Source organism: Diplotaxodon limnothrissa, linkage group LG2 (assembly GCF_057381915.1).
Source record: "Diplotaxodon limnothrissa isolate DT_005_m linkage group LG2, D_limnothrissa_male_GT1.1, whole genome shotgun sequence".
NCBI lineage: Eukaryota > Metazoa > Chordata > Actinopteri > Cichliformes > Cichlidae > Diplotaxodon > Diplotaxodon limnothrissa.
Window position 1 is genome coordinate 39,754,200 of NC_140597.1, and position 18,199 is coordinate 39,772,398.

Consider the following 18,199-nt stretch of genomic DNA (forward strand, 5'->3'; position numbering starts at 1 on the left):
GCGTGTAAAACCTGAAGACAGTCAGATTAACAGTAACAGTATTTTGTTTCTATCTCCCATTCTGCAATTCATCTCATGTAAACAATAACTTTGTTTCCACTTTGTTATTTTCCACCGGTTGTTCCTGCATGGGAAAGAGAACACTTTATGGATCAATTCTGCAACAGCAAACATGGTGGGAAAAGTTGTCTGTGTCAAATAAAAAAGTTCCAAGTTAAAGTTGAAGCCACTATTATAATAACGAAGTGTTTAACACTTAAATTGACAAAGGAGGGCATCTGGGGGACAGAGAGTGTCCTCCAGTACATATTTCTTGGGCCATTGGGGATATTCAGCCACAGTGATTGCAGATGAAACAGGTTTCAAAATTAGACTTTCCTTTGCTGTATTTTATTATGTCAATACCCACTGCAAGCTTGCTGTGTGAAGGAAGGCTGGTTATGAAAAAGTGCCACAAAGTTTAAAAAGAGACGAAGAAAAAGCCTCTTTCACATCATCTGAGAGATAAATTTTTATATATTTTTTTACATGGTACTATATCCTAATGTCTCAGCAGAAATCAGTCCTTGTCAGGGCAGGCGATGCGTTTCTAAATCTTCTGTTGTTCAATTTTGGTGAAGCTGTGCGAATTGTCACCTCAGTATCTCGTCTGCTTCAAGATTTGATATGTTGTGTATCCAGGGATATTCTTCCGCATGCAATGGCTATAATGAGTGACTAACTAGTGTTGCCTTCCAGCTCAAAGCAGTCTGGCCTTTCTGCTCTGATCTCTGGCATCAACAAGGTATATTTTCCACAGTGAATGGGACTCACTAAATATATTGTTTTTTGGAGCATTTCTCTTGAAATCCTGGAGGTTGCTTGAGAAAATCCCAGTTGTCAGATCAGAACTTGTGGCACCAACCACGTCATGCTCAAAGTCACTTGCTGCTGTGTAATTGGATGAACAGATATGCGTGTTAACAAGTAGCTCAACAGGTATATCTAGTGTGATCTAAAGTGGCCACTAAGTGTAGAATAAACTAAACAGCAAGGGTATTTTGTTGACAAATAATATCCAGTTTCATCATACTTTTTACAGTAATTAAATTCTGAAAGTCACTTTTTAACCTGAAACAGGAAGTATCTCTCTTTAGTTTGAGTGGGGATTTATTCCCTCTACCCAAATAGGAGAAGCGCTTCATTTATTGCCCAATCAACCACAGAATTTAGTCACTGAATAAGAAATAAAAATCACAACATTTAAGAAAAAAAAATCTGCAGGTTTATTGTTTTTTTTTCTTAACAGTACAGTAGATACATGTCATGACCCTGCATTGGTAGGGAATAGGTGCCTTAAAGAACAAGCAGTGCTTATTATATTCATGTGACGAATGACTGACAAATCAAACACATACACTAGGAGAGAGGTCTTTTGACTTCCCAGCAATCTCTTGACAAAAATACCTGCAGATGCATCACTTCCATTTCACAATCATTAAAATGGAATCCAGAGTTTTCAACCCATACTCAGGAACCACAGTACAGTCTAGGAAGACCATAACTTGGTCTTGGTCCATTTAGTTAAAAATGAGAAAAAAAAGTGAAACACTGCGTACAAATAAGGTCACTTAAATGAGAGAAAAATGGAAGCATGTAGGCTGGTTAACAAAGCAAGTCGTCAAGCTGATGCGAGAGCAGTTCGAAGGCGTGACTCTGTCCTGGTATGCTTGTCTGTGTTGCTGGTCGTACAGGGAAGCAAGAGGCGTAGCGGGTGGGGGATGCCTCGGTGAGTTTGTTTTTGCATTAACGCATCGTGACAAACTCCTCGGATGAGGTGGGGTGAATGGCGACTGTCTTGTCAAAGTCTGCTTTGGTAGCACCCATCTTGATGGCCACGGCAAATCCTTGTAGCATTTCATCACAGCCAAGGCCCTGCATGTGCAGCCCTACCACCTGCGAAGATTGTAAAAAATACAGTCGTCTTTTTTTTTTTTTTTTAAAGAACTGCAGCAGAGTGAAAAGAAACTGTTAAAAGATTTTAGTAGAGGCTTTAATGACACTTAAAGATGGCTTCAGGACTGCCTCCTGTATTAGTTTAAGTACTTCCAAGTTATTTTTTTGGAAAGTCTCAAATCTATTCTTCAATCCTGGTACATATAGCTGTGAAAGTGTAGAAAACAATTGCTTACAACATATGACGTAGGGCTGCCACGATTAGTCGACTAGTCACGATTACGTCGACTATTAAAATTGTCGATGACTAATTTAATAGTCGACGCGTCGTTTGAAGCTTTGTAAGATCACAAAAGACGCAGGAACAAGTAGCAGGATTTAAGAGTGTAACAATGGACTGAAACAGAAGATGGCAGCACTGCATGTACAAGGATGCCAGCTGCCGTTAAACCCCGAAGAAGAAGAAGCTGTGTCCCAGAATTCATAGCGCAGCCCAGCTCTGTTGTCAACAATGGCGGCAGCTAGTTAGTTTTAATATTACTCTTATTATTCTTTCTGGGTCACAAAATAAACGTTTAACATATTTTCAGGCGAGAATGTAGCTGTGCAAACCTCAAATATCGGCTCAGTTTATCAGGACACCACATATTTTCAAAAGCGCTCCGACGTTTTCGGAGACGTCTGTTACCCACTAGCTCGTTAGCTAGCCGGGGGCAAGGCTCACTAGAGCCGTGAGAACACCGGACTCCCGGCAAATCGTTTTCAAACCCACTGCCGTCACTTAGCTTAAAATGTTATTGTTTGGCTTTTTTCAGTATTTTATTTGTTCCTGAGTAAATCAGTTTGTCTGAGATTAAAGTTATAGTTTTTACACAGCTGAATAAACCTCAAGCAGACAGCTGATCATCAGAAGTGTGAGATGCTCCAGAATTTACTCCGGTGTCCTGTTATATTTTAGATAGCAAGGAGTTTATTAAACTTCACCGAAACAATCTGCAAATTTCATTAAACTTTAATAAACTATCATCTTGTCTTTATTTTTAGTTAGCACCTTAAACACTTAAAGCTGTAAGCTAATGATAGTTATATAAGAGCAGATGCTGCTGGTGCAATAAGCTGTACTTTTACGTCCAATGGATGATGATGTGATTAGTCGACTAATCGCAAAAATAATCGGTGACTAGTCGACTATCAAAATAATCGTTTGTGGCAGCCCTAATATGAAGAGCTCCTGTATTACTGGTTGGGGGAAAAAGGCCCCATACGCTAACATTTACTGGTGATGTCTTAGCCCAAATGTGGTTGTTTACGAATAAAAATAATGCACTTCAACGTTAAGATGATTTAGAGAAGAACCTCCTTTTGTTGTTTAAATAATAGAAATAAATCGTCAAGAAGATATTCATTAAAATATTCACTATTTCATAAATTTAGGTGACAGTAATAATGTGCTAGAGTCACATTTATTTAGAGCCTGTTGTCTGGAGAAGAGATGACACTTACCTTCTCCTCTTTGCCCACACACACCAGCTTCATGATGCACTGACTCTTCCTGCTGGTGAGAGCGTGATACATTGGTGTGAAAGAAGTCTTGTAAATCTTCACATTCTCCTTCCCTCTGGTTTTAATGGCCTCCTCTGTGACACGAACATTATCAAAAGTAAGGACAGTTTTACATCTTGCTGAGTAAAAATGGGAATAGCGCATAAGATAAACGATTAAATGAAAGCCGGCCACAGAAACTGAGTTAAACCCACCGAGATGTGTTTTTTATTGTTCTACTCACCCTCTGTGAGGCCCACCGTGCCGACTGGTGGGTGGCTGAACACCACAGTGGGAATACAGGTGTAGTCCAACTTGGAGTCCTTCTTTCCTTCAAACAGTCTGTGCGCCAGCTTTCTGCCTGCAGCAATGGCAACTGTCCCAACACATGAAAACCTCATCAGAATGCTGCTAACACTCAAAATGCCCACAAAAGGGCATTTTATATTAAAAATAGGTTTAAAAAAAACAAACTCAAACACTTCAAAATACAGAAGTAGAAAAAAGGCACCAGGAGAAGAACTTCACCAGGATACCAACATGTTTTGTCAAGAAACCTTGGTCACTCAAAGTTTTCTTTTACTCTTTTGTATTAAAGCTTTGACCTCAAATAAGAGTTTTTTGTTAACTACAGAGATGAAGAATTGATTTTTTTGGTTTTAATCAGCATTCATCATTTCACCCTGCCCTCTTCAGAAGTTACTGAAAAAGACCAATTGATCCACTAAATATAGATAAATAATAGACTCTCAAAAAGGATTTCAGAGCTGGGGACATTTGGGACCAAATCCTTGTCTGAATACTGTTTTCTTTGTTTACCCACACGAGCAATCGGTGAGCCTGAGTCACACCTGAAAAGCCTTCCTGTCTGAGCGCCTGACCCTCCCACGCGCAAGAAACCCGACGGTTGTAAACACAACAGACTCAGACTCCAAGATCACGTTTGTATAGGACAAATTTCTGGAGACTTGTTATTTAAAGTTTTCCTATTTAAAAACATATTTTTAATATGCACAAGTCTCTTGAAAAAGCCACTTCACAAAATTATGTATCCCCTGTAATCACCCAAAACCATGGGTGAGGTCACAAAAATGCAAACCTGGAATTTCAGTGCTGTTATTTGGAGTCACCAGTGTATGAAGTGTGTGTGGTTTTAAACTTGAGGTAGGTCTTTCCTCTAATAGACACAGAGAGACGTTATCCATTCTCACAAAGCGACTTACACATAAGATCTGATAATGTCCTGTCAGTGCACTCATCTGCAGCCTTCACAGCTTTGATATTCAAATATCCTCTATATAGCAATAAAATCCATTCAGAGCTATTAAACATAGACCCAGAAACCTTTAATATCACCAGGCTTCACTCAGCAATACTAAGTACATGGAAAAATAGTTACAACATCGGGAAACAGGTTGGAAAGAACACACACAGACACAAAAAGTGGATAAAGAAAAGTTGGGTTCTACCAGGTGTGAGAAGAGCTCTGCCACAAACATCCCCGACAGCGTAGATCCCCGATCGACTGGTGTTCTGAAACTCATCCACGATGATGTGGCCTCTTTCATCTGTATCCACACCCTGACAAAGAAAGAAAAGAAAAACTGTTTCACGTCTTAGAAACGAGTAAAAATGTGAACCGTGGAGATTAAAACAGATTAGGCCCATGTTTTCTCCTAGTTCCCTTTGAACTGGTTATTATTCTTGGAACTGTCTTCAGCTTTCCCTTAACATTAACGTCTCAAAAGAAACCTCCCAAAACTCCCATCCTTCTCTAAGAGAGAGTATTGTAGAGAAACACAGTTCGGATGAATAATGGTTTTAAGGAAAGGTAGTGCATGTTTTGCCTCTTTCTGTGTGCTTCCTCATGTATGATACTGACAGTGAATAAGAGACATGCGACTGAGAAGAGAAATCCCGTGTGGGGCAAGAAATAACGATGACTCAGCTAAACTGGAGGATTAAATGTAAAGCAGAACAGACAAAAGAGAGACGGGCCTCAAAGTCTTAAAGCGTGAGAACATTCAACATGTTTTTAGGTTTTTGAAAAGAGCTGGTTAAACTGCTGCTTTGACAAGTCATTCATTCTTCCTTCATATAACAAATGATTCAAACGATGTTATTACACATCCCTCAAATCTAAGCTCGGTAGACGGATCAAAGACAGTCAAAAGAAGACGTTGGTGTAACTGAGACTTTGCTGCCCCGCCTTCATTTATCAAGTATTTATGCCAGAATTTCATGCATCACCTTCAACAAAGTAGTAGCATGTGGAAGCTGTCCAGTCGTGTTCCCAGATTATCTGTTATTAAGGCTTAAGTCAGCTTTTTTTGGGATACCAGTTTTTTGCATACAAGCCTTAAATTATAAAATATTTTATTATTATTTGTGGAAAGCAGTTTCATGTTGGTATGTGTGCCTAAGACACAGTTATCGAAAGACATCTGCCGTCCTGTTATGATCTATAAGGACAATTATGCAGCGGTAGTGTCTTACTGCTCAGTGCTACATGTAAGTAGCACATAATATCTCCCAATAAATAAAATAACAACAATAATAATAATAAGTATTTGCACATTACACTATCCAATCTACAGATAAAAATCACAGGTAAACTGTTACCATCTCGCCGATGTTCAGTCCACCTGTATTGGGCTGCCTGCCGATGGCCCAGAGAAGGCAGTCCACTCCCTGGATGGTACTGATCTTCTCCTCGTCATTCTTCTTCTCTGGGTCTTTGGTAACCACCGTCACCTCCAGCCCCTTGTCTGTTTTACTCACAGACTTCACCTGAGAGTTCTTCCACAAATCTATACCAGAGTTTTGCAGTTCTTTGGTGCAGTTTGCACTTATAAAGGCGTCAAAGTTCCTCAAAACCTACAGACAGAATACGAGAGTACACATATGACCACATGGCTCCACGCTTCTAAGAACAGTCATATTGTGATTCTGTGTTGTCATTTTTCTTACTCCCGTCTGTCGAATAATGAGGGATGTTTTGGACCCTAAGGTGGAAAGAATGCCCGCCATCTCCACTGCAATATAACCAGCACCCACAACCAAACTGCGTCTGTAGGAAAAAACAAATACTATAATCACAGACCTACATGGTTCTGACGGTCTCCCATTAACATCAGTATGTATGACAAGCTTACTTTGGCAGTGTTTCAAGTTCAAAGAAGCCATCACTGGTAATGCCCAGGCTTGCCCCTGAAATTGTCAACAAACACAACAGCTGTCATCTTCTACACATCTGACTGATGCTCACTGGTAAAACAACGTATAGCACAGGAGCACCACAGGGAACTGTGCTGTCCCCTCTTCTCTTCACCCTGTACACCTCTGACTTCTGCTACAACTCTGAATTATGCCACATTCAGAAGTTTGCAGACGACACAGCCATCATGGGGTGTATCTGGGATGATCAGGAAGAGGAGTACAGAAGTCTGGTGAGGAACTTTGTCGCATGGAGTCACACAAACCACCTGCAACTCAACACCTCAAAGACTAAGGAACTGGTTGTGGACTTCGGGAGGTCTAGAGCAGGTCCACTGCCGGTTCAGATAGAGGGGGAGGAGGTGGAGGTGGTCAACAAGTACAAGTACCTCGGGCTGTGGGTGGACAATAAACTGGACTGGTCATGCAACACAGAGTACCTGTATAAAAAAGCCCAAAGCCGACTGTACTTCCTCAGGAGGCTGAGGTCTTTTAACATCTGCAGGAAGCTCCTGAGGATGTTTTACCAGTCGGTGGTTGCTGGAGTACTTTTCTATGCTGTGGTGTGCTGGGGGAGCAGCACAGCAAAGAAGGACTCATCCAGGCTGGAGAAACTGATCAGGAGGGCTAGCTCTGTGGTCGGCATGAAGCTGGACACTCTGGTGACAGTGGCAGAGAAAAGGACATTAAAGAAACTGATGGACATTATGGACAATGCCAGGCATCCTCTGCACACGGCCATTAACAACCAGAAGAGTCTGTTCAGTGACAGGTTGCTTCTCCCCAAGACAAGAACTAACAGACTTAAAAACTCCTTTGTCCCACACGCCATCAGACTGTTTAACTCCTCTCTGGAGGGGAGAGGGAGGGGAAACAGGAGGACAAAGGAGGGGGGAACAACTAAGCTGTAGTGCCTCTTCACCTCACTGTGCAATACCTTTTGTGCAATACTTTTGTAAATAGTCAACGGTGCAATAGACTCAATACTTGAAATGTGCAATTCACTTGTATTTTTATTCCTATTTATTCTATTTATCCCCTTTGTATATTTTATTTATATTTGTCTCTGTATTTATATATATATATATATATGTGTGTGTGTGTATAACTCTGTAACTTCTGTCGGTGCTGTGCTTTTTTGGAAATCGAATTTCCCAGAGGAACCCACCCGAGGGATTAATAAAGTTCTATCTTATCTCTTATCTTATCTTAGCATGTTTTACCTGGAACTTCTGCATCACTCAGAACAGAAGGTTGCCCTCCAGTGGCGATGAGGATGTGAGGTGCTGTATATTTTCTTCCATTGACTTCCACAGTCGGCTCAGCATCATTTATAAACCTGGCATAACCTTGAATGGTTTGGATTTTAGCCTGAAATAGAGCACATATGAGTTTTTTTTTCTTTTGCACAGCAATTACATTTGAAAAGAACAGAAACCAAAAGAGCAGAATTCATCTGACACTTACTTTGTCAAGATTGTTGCGATAAATGCGATTTAGGTGACTGACGTACGCATCCCTCTTGGCTTTTAGGGTTCTGCAAAAACATAATATAAATTATTCAACCAGCTAAAATATGTTGTGTTAATAAACCATCATCACAAGGAATACTTGTCTTGTATCACCCTTGTGTTGCCATTTCTAGAAAATGAATCATAAAAAGCATAAACTGTTAGACCTCTCCTATAGTCTCTGTGATGGTAGAAAAATACAAGTTTGATGAAGAAAAACAAATTTAACACCTGGTTATATCCAGTTGTATTTAGTTGGCTAAATAAATAAACAGCAGTGAATCTCAGAGTAGCAACAAGTCAGCTGATCACAGCCTGTACAAAAAGAAAATTGGAGCTCACAATACAAATTGTGACTTATTTCTAAGTAACTCTTTCCCCACACTGCATCACTACAACTCCCACCTGCTAAATCCCACTTTAACCCCTGGGATTCTTTGCACACTGAAGATGTTTGTGGAGCACTTAGTACTCTACTGTAATCCATGCAGGCACACCCCAATCCCAGCACATTCCTCTCACACTAATGTTATATTTTGAAAAGGTTTCCTCATGTTGTAAATGTAGTCAACCACTCCCTTCAGGAAGGCTTATCTTCAACAGTCATTTTTGCCCAACTTCATTGTGCACAGAGATAGAGAAGTGGGCTAAAGTTAAGCAACACAAAGTAACTGACTGAGAGGTTGTGGGAGAAATGAATGCTTCTTTGTACCAGGAAAAACCAAGACAGCTTTTAAAAGAGTTCATTGCAGTTGCAAAAAAGGAAAAAAGAAAAAAAAAAGATAAAAATCAAGTAGACACTAGCAGAAACTGTAACTTACTCCCAACTGAAACGAACGTCTCCAGTTTCAAAGCCATAATCACCATGATCGTGCAGATATTCGGCATGAACTGCTGCATTCCACATCACCTGAGAAGAAGAACAAAAAGAGCTGGCTTTGAGAACTTGAACTTTGAGAAGTGTACATGCAAAACCTTTTATTATAATAATATTATTATAATAAGTGTAAAGAAAAAGGTACCTTCTTAGGGACACAACCAACATTGACCTGAAAAAAGGAAAGAAAGCAGAACAAATGAATTGAGTGAAAGCTGGTCAAGTAGCAGTGATACAGATAGATTATGGAAGAGATACATTTTAGACTAAAGCTGCAGTGACAGGAAGAATATTTATGTAGTGCAAAGCAAAAGAACTGCAGTATCAAAAAATGCAATGCTGTGTCAGTGTGTTTCATAAAACCAACATTTTACAAAAGGAAAAGATGTAAAAGATTAGGTCAGGCGCATTCATATGGCTGTAAAGTAATACAACACCAGCATTCACTTATCAATAAGGAAAATATATGCAAATGTAACCACACTGTTTTTCACTGTGGCTTTGTGTGGTTTATGCCAAAACCATTGGACTGAAAGGTTTTGGTAGCCATTTCTTCCCCTGATGTTTTAACTGAAAAAAAAAAAAAAAAACTATAGAGGCCTGATTTAACTAATAGTCAGCACAGACAGGCCTAACGCATTTAAAACCACTTCTTTCTTCCTCATATTGAGGCCTTGTGCAGATCATTTCAAAAATGCCTCCGTTACAACAGATTCAGCTCAAGGCAACAGGAATGAGTTACAGTTTATAACCTCATCGGCTGCTTTGTACCTCAAACCCACAATGTTTGTCAGACACACAAAAAAGGAGTCGGGAGGTTTCGCAGTGAATCTGGTAACTAACGTGTCTGTGTGTGTGAGTGTGCGTGTACATGCTGAAGAGGTGACAGCAGCAGGGAGGCATGTCTGATTGATTTTTTATTATTATTTTTACTCACGCAGGTACCTCCGAGTTTGTGACTCTCGATCACGGCGGTAGCTGCTCCGAGCTCCGCCGCCCGCCGAGCCCCGGCCAGACCTCCAGACCCGCCGCCGACCACCAGAAAGTCGAACCGGGTTATCTCCGACGGGTCTGAGGCCATCCCGCTACTGATAACTCCGCGTCTGCAAAGTGACAAGAAAAACTGTTTCCTGAGAAGAAACCAGCACGGAGCTCGAGTCCGGGCCAGCTGTTTTAATAGTGCCATAACCAGGAAGGGCGCAGGAAGGCAGGGCCTATGTGTCGGGCAGACCGGGGAGTGGGAGGGTCAGTGAAAGCCACTGCTGTGTCATTGTGAACTGCAACAATGGTGTGCAAATCCCAGAAACTGTTCTGACAATAGTCATGATGATCCTCCCATGAGCGACAGTATGGTGGCTTCAAAAACATGAATAAATCAGAGCATTTTCATGCATCGAGGGTTTGATGGAAATATTTAAGGATATTTGAGGAGATCAGGCACTGGCGACTCCAGATTTAAGGATATAAAGTGAGCATCGTGACAATATTCAGAAACGCTAAACACACATCAGTAAAGCCGTTGTTTGCCACAAACTTACTGGAGTACTCACCTCGGTAATGCCAGTGATACTGACATACTAGGAAACAGTCTGCAGACTCTTGTGAACAGCATGTTTCTAACTGCTTTTATGGCATTTTAATCAGAGCTATCCACGGGGTGCCTTTTGCCTCTCTCTGACAGCCACTGCAAGCTGATAAACGCGTGTTGTTTGACTTTATTACAGCACACACAAAAGCGTCAAAGCATTTCCTGGGTCACTGGGTGAGCCCCCTCCCCTCTACATTGCCCCGATTTAGCAAACTGCTGCCTGGTCGTGTCTAAAATAATCAGTCCTTGTGCGAGATAATGGAAAAACCAACCGACAGGTAAAAACCGTAAAACTGTGATGGTGGAAGACGCCAAATTTGAAGAGTAGCGTAGATCCTCCAAAGCCTTGCGTTGTTTTTGTGGGAGATTTGGCGTAAATAACAGGGGAAGATGTGGCAGATTTGCGTGGTATTTCTTTCAGAATCACAGGTCCGTTGCGCTCAGCCTGTCAAGAAAAACAAATGATGAAGTTACACTTCTCACAGGGCCTTTCAAAACAAGAGTACACTCGAGTAGCAGCATGCATTATATTACTTTGTGAGATAACGCCTAAAGGAAACGAAGAATTAGACAGCAGTCGAGGCCATAATGTTTTGGACTGTGATATCATTTTCTTTTCTTTATTTTTAATGGATTTTAAATTACACAAGATGCCAGTGAAGTGCAGACCATGGCAGTGCATGACAAATTAATACATTTCAACTGACTCTTTTATAGCTTAACAAGAAGGCCATCTACAGGCTCAAAAACCCAAATAAATCTCTCAGAAAAATAGCACAAATGTTAGTAGTGGCCAAATAATCCACTCAGACACCCCACAACACCACACAAGACAAATACATTATTCTAATTATATTCATTATTTGCAATATTTTTTTCTACGGTTAAGAAAAACAACTTCAAAGCATCTAAAGAACCAAGAATACCAGCAAGGGGGTATGTGTATGATTGTCAAAGTCTGCAATCAAAAGGCAACTTCACGAATGCCAGAAGAGCCTGCACAGCTCTGAAAAGATTCTTTGGACAGATGAAATCAAGATTAAACTGTACCAAAATGATGGAATGAGAAAGGTATGAAGCGTACCACATGTCAAATATGGTGGAGACAATATTATGGTATTGGCCTGTACTAGTGACCCAGTGTAACCAGTTCACTTGTGTATATTGCAGATGCTGCAAAACCGGTTGGACATCGTGACCCAAAGCGTGCTGAAAAAGCAACCCGAGCATTTCCCAAGGGAAAGAGATTCTGCAATCACCAAATGCAGGCAAAGGATTTCCATCCAACGATTAAAAAAACCCCATATATTTAAAACTATGTCAGTTTGTCCACTTCATATTGAGCTGCTGAAAATGGATACATGCACAAGCAGCACGAACACAGTTTCTGCCTGGCAATTGCTTTTGACATGCTGCTGGACAGATCAATTACATGCTCTCGTTACTTCCTCTTTATTTTAGTTTTATGGCAGCTGACAACCTTGAGAGTTGCTCTAACAGCCAATAATCATCCATGACTTTGCATTTACTGTAATATAATTTGTATTTGCGCTTATCAGCCTTACTTCTGACATTTTTGGAAGGAAACCAAGCGAGGACTGTCCCTGTTTATCACTGGCCATTTAATCAGTTTATTCACCTGTTTAGCACATAATTTCCATGCACATTAATAACATGCAATTGGACAGAAAACCAAACTTTGCTGTGTTTTAACACATATTTTTATTTGCAGGCTTCCAGCAAATTAATATATTTGCACAATAACCCAAAATGCCCTCGTAGATTCAGTCAGTGGTAAGATTGTGAGCCACATCAGACAGTGCACAAAAATTCATGCCTAGCAGGATGAACTATCTTCACCACTAGATGCTACATGTTATTAAATCCCTCGACATTGTCATGTAAGATGATGTCAGTCTTACTGTGAGTTCACAAAAACATATTTTTTAAAATCAATCCAAAAGGGTTTGAATCTTTAAACAATCCCATGCATTAACATAGGTGCCAGGTTTTCTATTTCTAATTTACCATATTTGTCACAAAATTGATCAATATTTTCTTAACTTAATTTATTTTTATTGGTTGAAATTTGTTGTATTTTGTCTTTTATTGAACCTAAAAGATGTTCTGATGTTTTTCCTGCCATATATTATTTTCAGCTCTCTGGTGTTTTTGTTCTTCTTTATTGCACTTAAATCATCAGTGTTATCTGCCTGTTAATACAGGTCTTATACTGTGGCAGCCACTGTGTTATATTGTTTACATTACTGAGAACCTTCACAGACATTGTTTACATTAAAAAACGTTCAATAAATAAAATATTAATAGTTTCTTTGTTGTGTTAAATATTATTTGCTGATGATCTGACTGAAAACGAAGGACACAGAATTTGTCATCGCCAAGATTTCTAAACATGTTGAATCAGCTATATTTTTAACTTAGCGTGCTCTTATTTTGAAAACCAGAACAGCTTTCTTCCGCCATTGTTTTTGGTAGCTACAGATGGCTAACGACAAGCTAACCCAAAGCGGCTCGGTTGGTGGCGTTGACAAGCGTTAGTATCACGTTCAAAGAGTGGATTTTTTAAAATTCATTTTATTGAAAAAGATATCACCGACCAAATCGCTGTTTCGTAACACGGCAATCAGGTGCGTATGAGGCATTTGACTCTGTTGCAAATATAAACAGTTGTAATGTTGGCCGTCGTCTCCGCAACCCCCCGTTGTAGTTAGGTAGGGCCTTTTCGTCACGTTCAAAGGAAGAAAGCTCAGCGCGCACGGAGAAAAATGCAAATACAGACCAGTGCAATGAGTTTGATTAATTGCATTTTATTTTGCTGTATTGTTTTGATTTGCCTACACGCGCGCACAGCCAAATAAATATTTGCAGGAGCTGAAAATGCTGCATGAGCTGTGCGTGAGAGGAGGGGCTTCACAGGCCTCGTCCTAGTGTAAGCATAGTACACAGTGAGCTTAGGTCAATCATTTGTTTGTTAATGTTTTTGTTTTTCTTATGTTCCTTTCACAGGGAGAGACATCGTTGACAGGTGGATCAGTGTCTGCTTTCCCCGGACATGAACCGTGGACATCAGGTGAAGATGGATGTTTACTTCAGGGTGTCACGTCAGCCTCTGAAATTGTGAGAATTACTGCCAGATGGCCAGAACACCTCACTTCTCATTATGAAGCCTGTCAGCTATCAAAGCATGCCATCCTCTGTGAATGGTGGACATCCAAATTTGTCACTGGATCGCGTGTTAACCACTTCAAACGTGAGGTATTGTGAGAAATGTGGATTTGCGTCTACAGATGCTTCAGCGTTGGAGAAGCATATGGTTGAGCATATGGGGACACGGTTTTACTGTTTTTATTGCAACGATATTTCCTATAGTGAGGCGGAGTTAAACGCGCACCTGAAACGACACACTTCGAAGTATCCATTCAAATGTCCTCACTGTGGACAGGGCTACATGAGGAGGCTGTGCCTTTTTAAGCACATTGAACGTTTGCATAATAAAAGCATTATTCAGGTACCTGCTAAGCCTGGTGTGACGAAAAATCCGCAGGACCCCGTCCCCAGTGCCTTAACAAGCCTGCACGCTGCCGATCCGTCGTCGCTTCGGCCGGTTGTTCGGGTGACGGTACCTAGCCCGAGTGTACCTGCTGTCAGACTGGGAAAAGACGAACAGAGAGCAAAAACACTGGAAACGAAGGTATCGAATGTCCCTAATGGCAACCCAGAACGTCTTTCCCCTTTGAATGGACTCATTCAGCACAATAGAGCTCTCACAGTTTCTCTGCCAGAAGAAGTAACAATTCCTGCTGGCTGCTTGGTTGAACTCGTTGAGGTGAAAACTGTAAATGGGACAAAAGAACTAAAGCTCAGGCTCGTTTCCCAACAAGAAAACGAGTCAGTGATAAAGGACACGAGGATGACAGTTTCTCAAAACACAGCGCTGGGGAAGCCATTGTCATCTACATTAATCAATCACACCAACACGGTGCGGCCTGGGAGTATGGGCACGAGCACTATTAACAGGAAATCATGTGACACAAAGATGGTGAATGTAGAGCGCCCCGCTGTTGTCCCGGTCAGTATTTCCAACAATCTCCCAGTGACTCCAGTGAGCAAAGAAAAGAGTGGACTGAAAAGGGTATCACCGGAAATAATCAACTTGGAGTCTAACGTAGTCATTCCTAATAAGTTTCCCAAAAATATCATCAGTCCTGTAAGAGAAGGGGTAAACAGTGGGATCAGAGTTACGCAAACAGCACCGGTGAGCCACGTAGCTCCTCTTCCAGTTATCTCCAACAGGGTCACCAGCAGGTTGAACACCACCAGCCTGCATCCAAGCAGCATGGTTTCTCAGAGAGTGATGGATGAGAGAAAGACCTTACTTCCAGAGTACCCCAAGAGTGTTCCATCCAGGAGAGCGGGTGACACGAAAAACATGCAGGATATGCCGGTGGCTATGAAGGTGGAACCCGGGAACATCTGCTTCAAGAGTAGCACTGCTTCAAAACCAATCAAAGAAGTGGCACCCTCGAACCAGGACAGGATTAAATCAACTTCTCCCTCCATAAGAAGTTCCATTGTTCCAACTGTCAAAGTGAGACCACCAATATGTCTCGTCAGTAAGGATAATGTTCCAACTCAGTCTTTTTCATTACCCAAGACTATAAACAAGCTTGTTTCAGTCAAAACTCCTGTTTTTTCAAATCATGCCAAGTCAAAGAGCTCAACTTGGATGCCGGAAGTCAGACTAAATGAGCTGGCAAAAGAGAGGGACGTTTCAGAACCTGAGAGCTTCCCCATCATATCCTCTGTGTTTTCATTGAGTCAGCAGCCAGAGGATGCCCAAGGTCCCATTCAGCCATTGGTAATGGCTTTGCGAGGCATAGTGATGGATAAAAGTAGCAGTTCTGTCAGTACGACTCAAGATCAAGTTAAGATAACAAACACTGAGCACATGGACAAGACCCTGACATTAGGGCCCAGCCCTCAGGTGGAAACAAAAAACAAATCCTTCATCCGTGAGTCGTTATTGACGGAGCAGACGGAGCCTGTAGAAGCAAAAGACCACAATAAGGGGGTTCATCACTCTCCTGCACTGACCCACAACCATGTTGATATCAAAGAGGAAAAAAAGATCCCTCTACCACCAGATGATAATAAATCCAGTCACAGTCCTGCTTCAAAATCTTCAACACACGAAGAATCTAATGTTGCAGAACACGCAAAGGCATCTGAAACTGAAGAACCTCTTGAGCAAATGGTCAAAAGTGAGCAGGACTCAAAGTTTCTGACTGTCACCCTGAAGAGGGTGCAAGTGGGCGTGTGGAAACAAACCAAGAAGGGACTGAAACTTAGAATATCCAAATATAAGACTCAGGTACCTGTGGACAGTGTAACTGACTGTACAGTCATTTACCCAATGCCGCTGAAAGTGGACCAACCAGTGAAACGACCGGGTCCAAACCAGCCGGTGGTAGTGCTCAATCATCCGAAGCCTCGCGGCTCTGCACAGAGAACGAGAGCTGATCCTTTTGCAAACACAGGAGCTTCTGAAGTGGTTCCAAAGTGCCAAATCTTGAAAATGAGACTGAGCAAAGTGATGGGTCAAAAATATGAGGTGATGGGTTGCACCGTCCGAGTGTTTCCATGAATGTATTGGACAATTCATCAATGGAAAGAAGTATACATCTATGAGGAAGCAGTTAGTATTACAGTAAAGAGATGTTTAAGGTCAAAAACTGACAAAATCTCAAGCCAATTATTTTCTTTATGGGAGAATAAGAGTAAAAAATATGGACGTCTGAGTATCACTGAACATTGTCTTATATGTATAATATGAACTATTCAAGTGCAATGCTGTTTGACTGCTTTGAGTCAATGAAAATGGACTGAATGCCGTTATAGATTGCAGTCAAAAACACAGATATTAAGTACTGTTTCTGAAGGTTGAGAGACCAGTGGATATGTCATTAATGCATGCTGTTTATTTAAAAAAGGATAAAGTTTTTATTTATTTTTTTTTTACGTTGCATCAGTGAAATTTTATGGGCTTCCATGCTGCCACCTGAAATAGGTGCAGTGATGGGTATTCAGACTTTTTCCTGCCTTAAAATTGGCCTTTGGGGAGAGAAGTTCATATTTAAGGCAGTGTTTTCCTTTTTTTAAACAGAAAAGTTTGCATTTCCTGCTATTTGACACATAAATGTATTTCATGCCTGTGCGAATTAAACCCCACTTTAATAACAGTTAAAAAATACTGGTTAAACAGTCCTTGTGATTTTCCAGCCAAAACCTCTTTGGTGGGACCCAGATGTTTTGTATATGCTGGTGTTAAGTATGATTAAATATTTATAATGACATTTTGTAAGATGTCATTCCTTGTGACTGAAAAGAATGAAAATGTCTAATTGACAGTTCTAATTAGGTCAAATTTGGGGCAATAAGTTTCCAGTTGAGTCATTATTTATTTGTATTTTTAAAATAATTTGCATCTTTGAAGGCGCCCCAATCACTTCATGTTTGTTAACATGGCTGATTGTGTAGATGACTGTGTGCTGTGTCTAAAAAAAAATGAACATTTCAACACTAATAGCCGTCTAAAAGGTTTGTCCAGTTTTAAAAGCTCCTCCAAATTTTAGCTGGAAAAATGTTACTTTTCATGTCAGCAGCTGGTTTTGTAGTTCTGCGTTTAGCTACTCTTTGCAAAATCTACTCTTTGGAACATGTTACAGAACCATGTTGTATTTTTTAATTAATCATTGATAACTTTGATTGGTGAACCAATTTAAAAAACAAAAAACTACTGCAAAGTGTAAATAATGGAACCTGGGCATACACTCAGCTGTGTTATCAGTTCAGATATGATATTAATCACTGAGTCTTGCAGAGATACAAAAGTCTGCCAGTTGTACATCTGTGTGAAGTGAAATGTTACAGAGCTTAAGGCTAAAATTTAGAGTATATCTACTAATCCAGACGTAAGGATGATGATGATGCACTGAAAAAAGTACCCTAATACTTTACGGTGTCATTTTACTTTAAAGCGCAAAACGAACGTCCTGAAGAATCAAGATAATTTTTTGGTTTTTATTCAATTTGGCTCTGTAATTAGTAATGTGATCTTTTTTTTCCTTTTCTTTGTGTGATTGACTTGAGTTTTCTTGTGTGACTTTTTTTCTCTCAAGGTTTAAAGCTTCACCTATGAGAGTAATCTAGAGAAGGTAGAAGCAACCTAAACTGGTCAATTCCTGTAATAGAAGTATTTTCCTGCCATGACAATGGTGACTCATAGACAATTCAAACCTGTTGTATATTTTTCAAAATAATCAAACGTAAGCAATCTTCTGTCCTGAGACTTCTCAGATCTGTTTTACTTTACGACAGCATATGTGTGTTGTTTATTATGTGTTCACAGTGTACAAGGTGCTAGACCTATGATCACATTTGTAGGTTTTGGTTGCCCCAGTTTTTATTACACGTGTGTGTATATGTATATATACATATGTTTTGGGTCAC

General features: G+C 40.5%; 2 protein-coding genes across 4 annotated transcripts; one reads left to right on the forward strand and one right to left on the reverse strand.

Moving 5' to 3' along the window:
- Positions 1-1,264: 1,264 nt before the first annotated feature.
- gsr (glutathione reductase) lies at positions 1,265-11,091 on the reverse strand. 3 transcript variants are annotated; one of them, XM_085363550.1, is made up of 13 exons: positions 10,632-11,091; positions 10,019-10,184; positions 9,227-9,253; positions 9,026-9,114; positions 8,161-8,230; positions 7,917-8,064; positions 6,633-6,687; positions 6,448-6,547; positions 6,100-6,354; positions 4,947-5,058; positions 3,722-3,853; positions 3,439-3,572; positions 1,265-1,935 (listed from the first exon to the last, which is right to left on the reverse strand). In XM_085363550.1, exons 1-13 carry the CDS (start codon positions 10,691-10,693, stop codon positions 1,786-1,788), a joined length of 1,500 nt encoding a protein of 499 aa, XP_085219676.1. In that variant the 5' UTR covers positions 10,694-11,091; the 3' UTR covers positions 1,265-1,785. The 3 variants fall into 3 exon arrangements, with proteins under 3 accessions (XP_085219676.1, XP_085219671.1, XP_085219684.1); XM_085363545.1 differs by lacking the exon at positions 10,632-11,091 and having other exon boundaries at positions 10,019-10,621; XM_085363558.1 differs by lacking the exon at positions 10,632-11,091 and having other exon boundaries at positions 10,027-10,085.
- Positions 11,092-13,174: 2,083 nt separating this feature from the next.
- Positions 13,175-16,536, forward strand: znf518b (zinc finger protein 518B). The gene is made up of 2 exons (XM_085373557.1): positions 13,175-13,317; positions 13,697-16,536. The coding sequence occupies exon 2, from the start codon at positions 13,851-13,853 to the stop codon at positions 16,332-16,334; it is 2,484 nt and encodes an 827-aa protein (XP_085229683.1). The 5' UTR covers positions 13,175-13,317; positions 13,697-13,850; the 3' UTR covers positions 16,335-16,536.
- Positions 16,537-18,199: the final 1,663 nt, after the last annotated feature.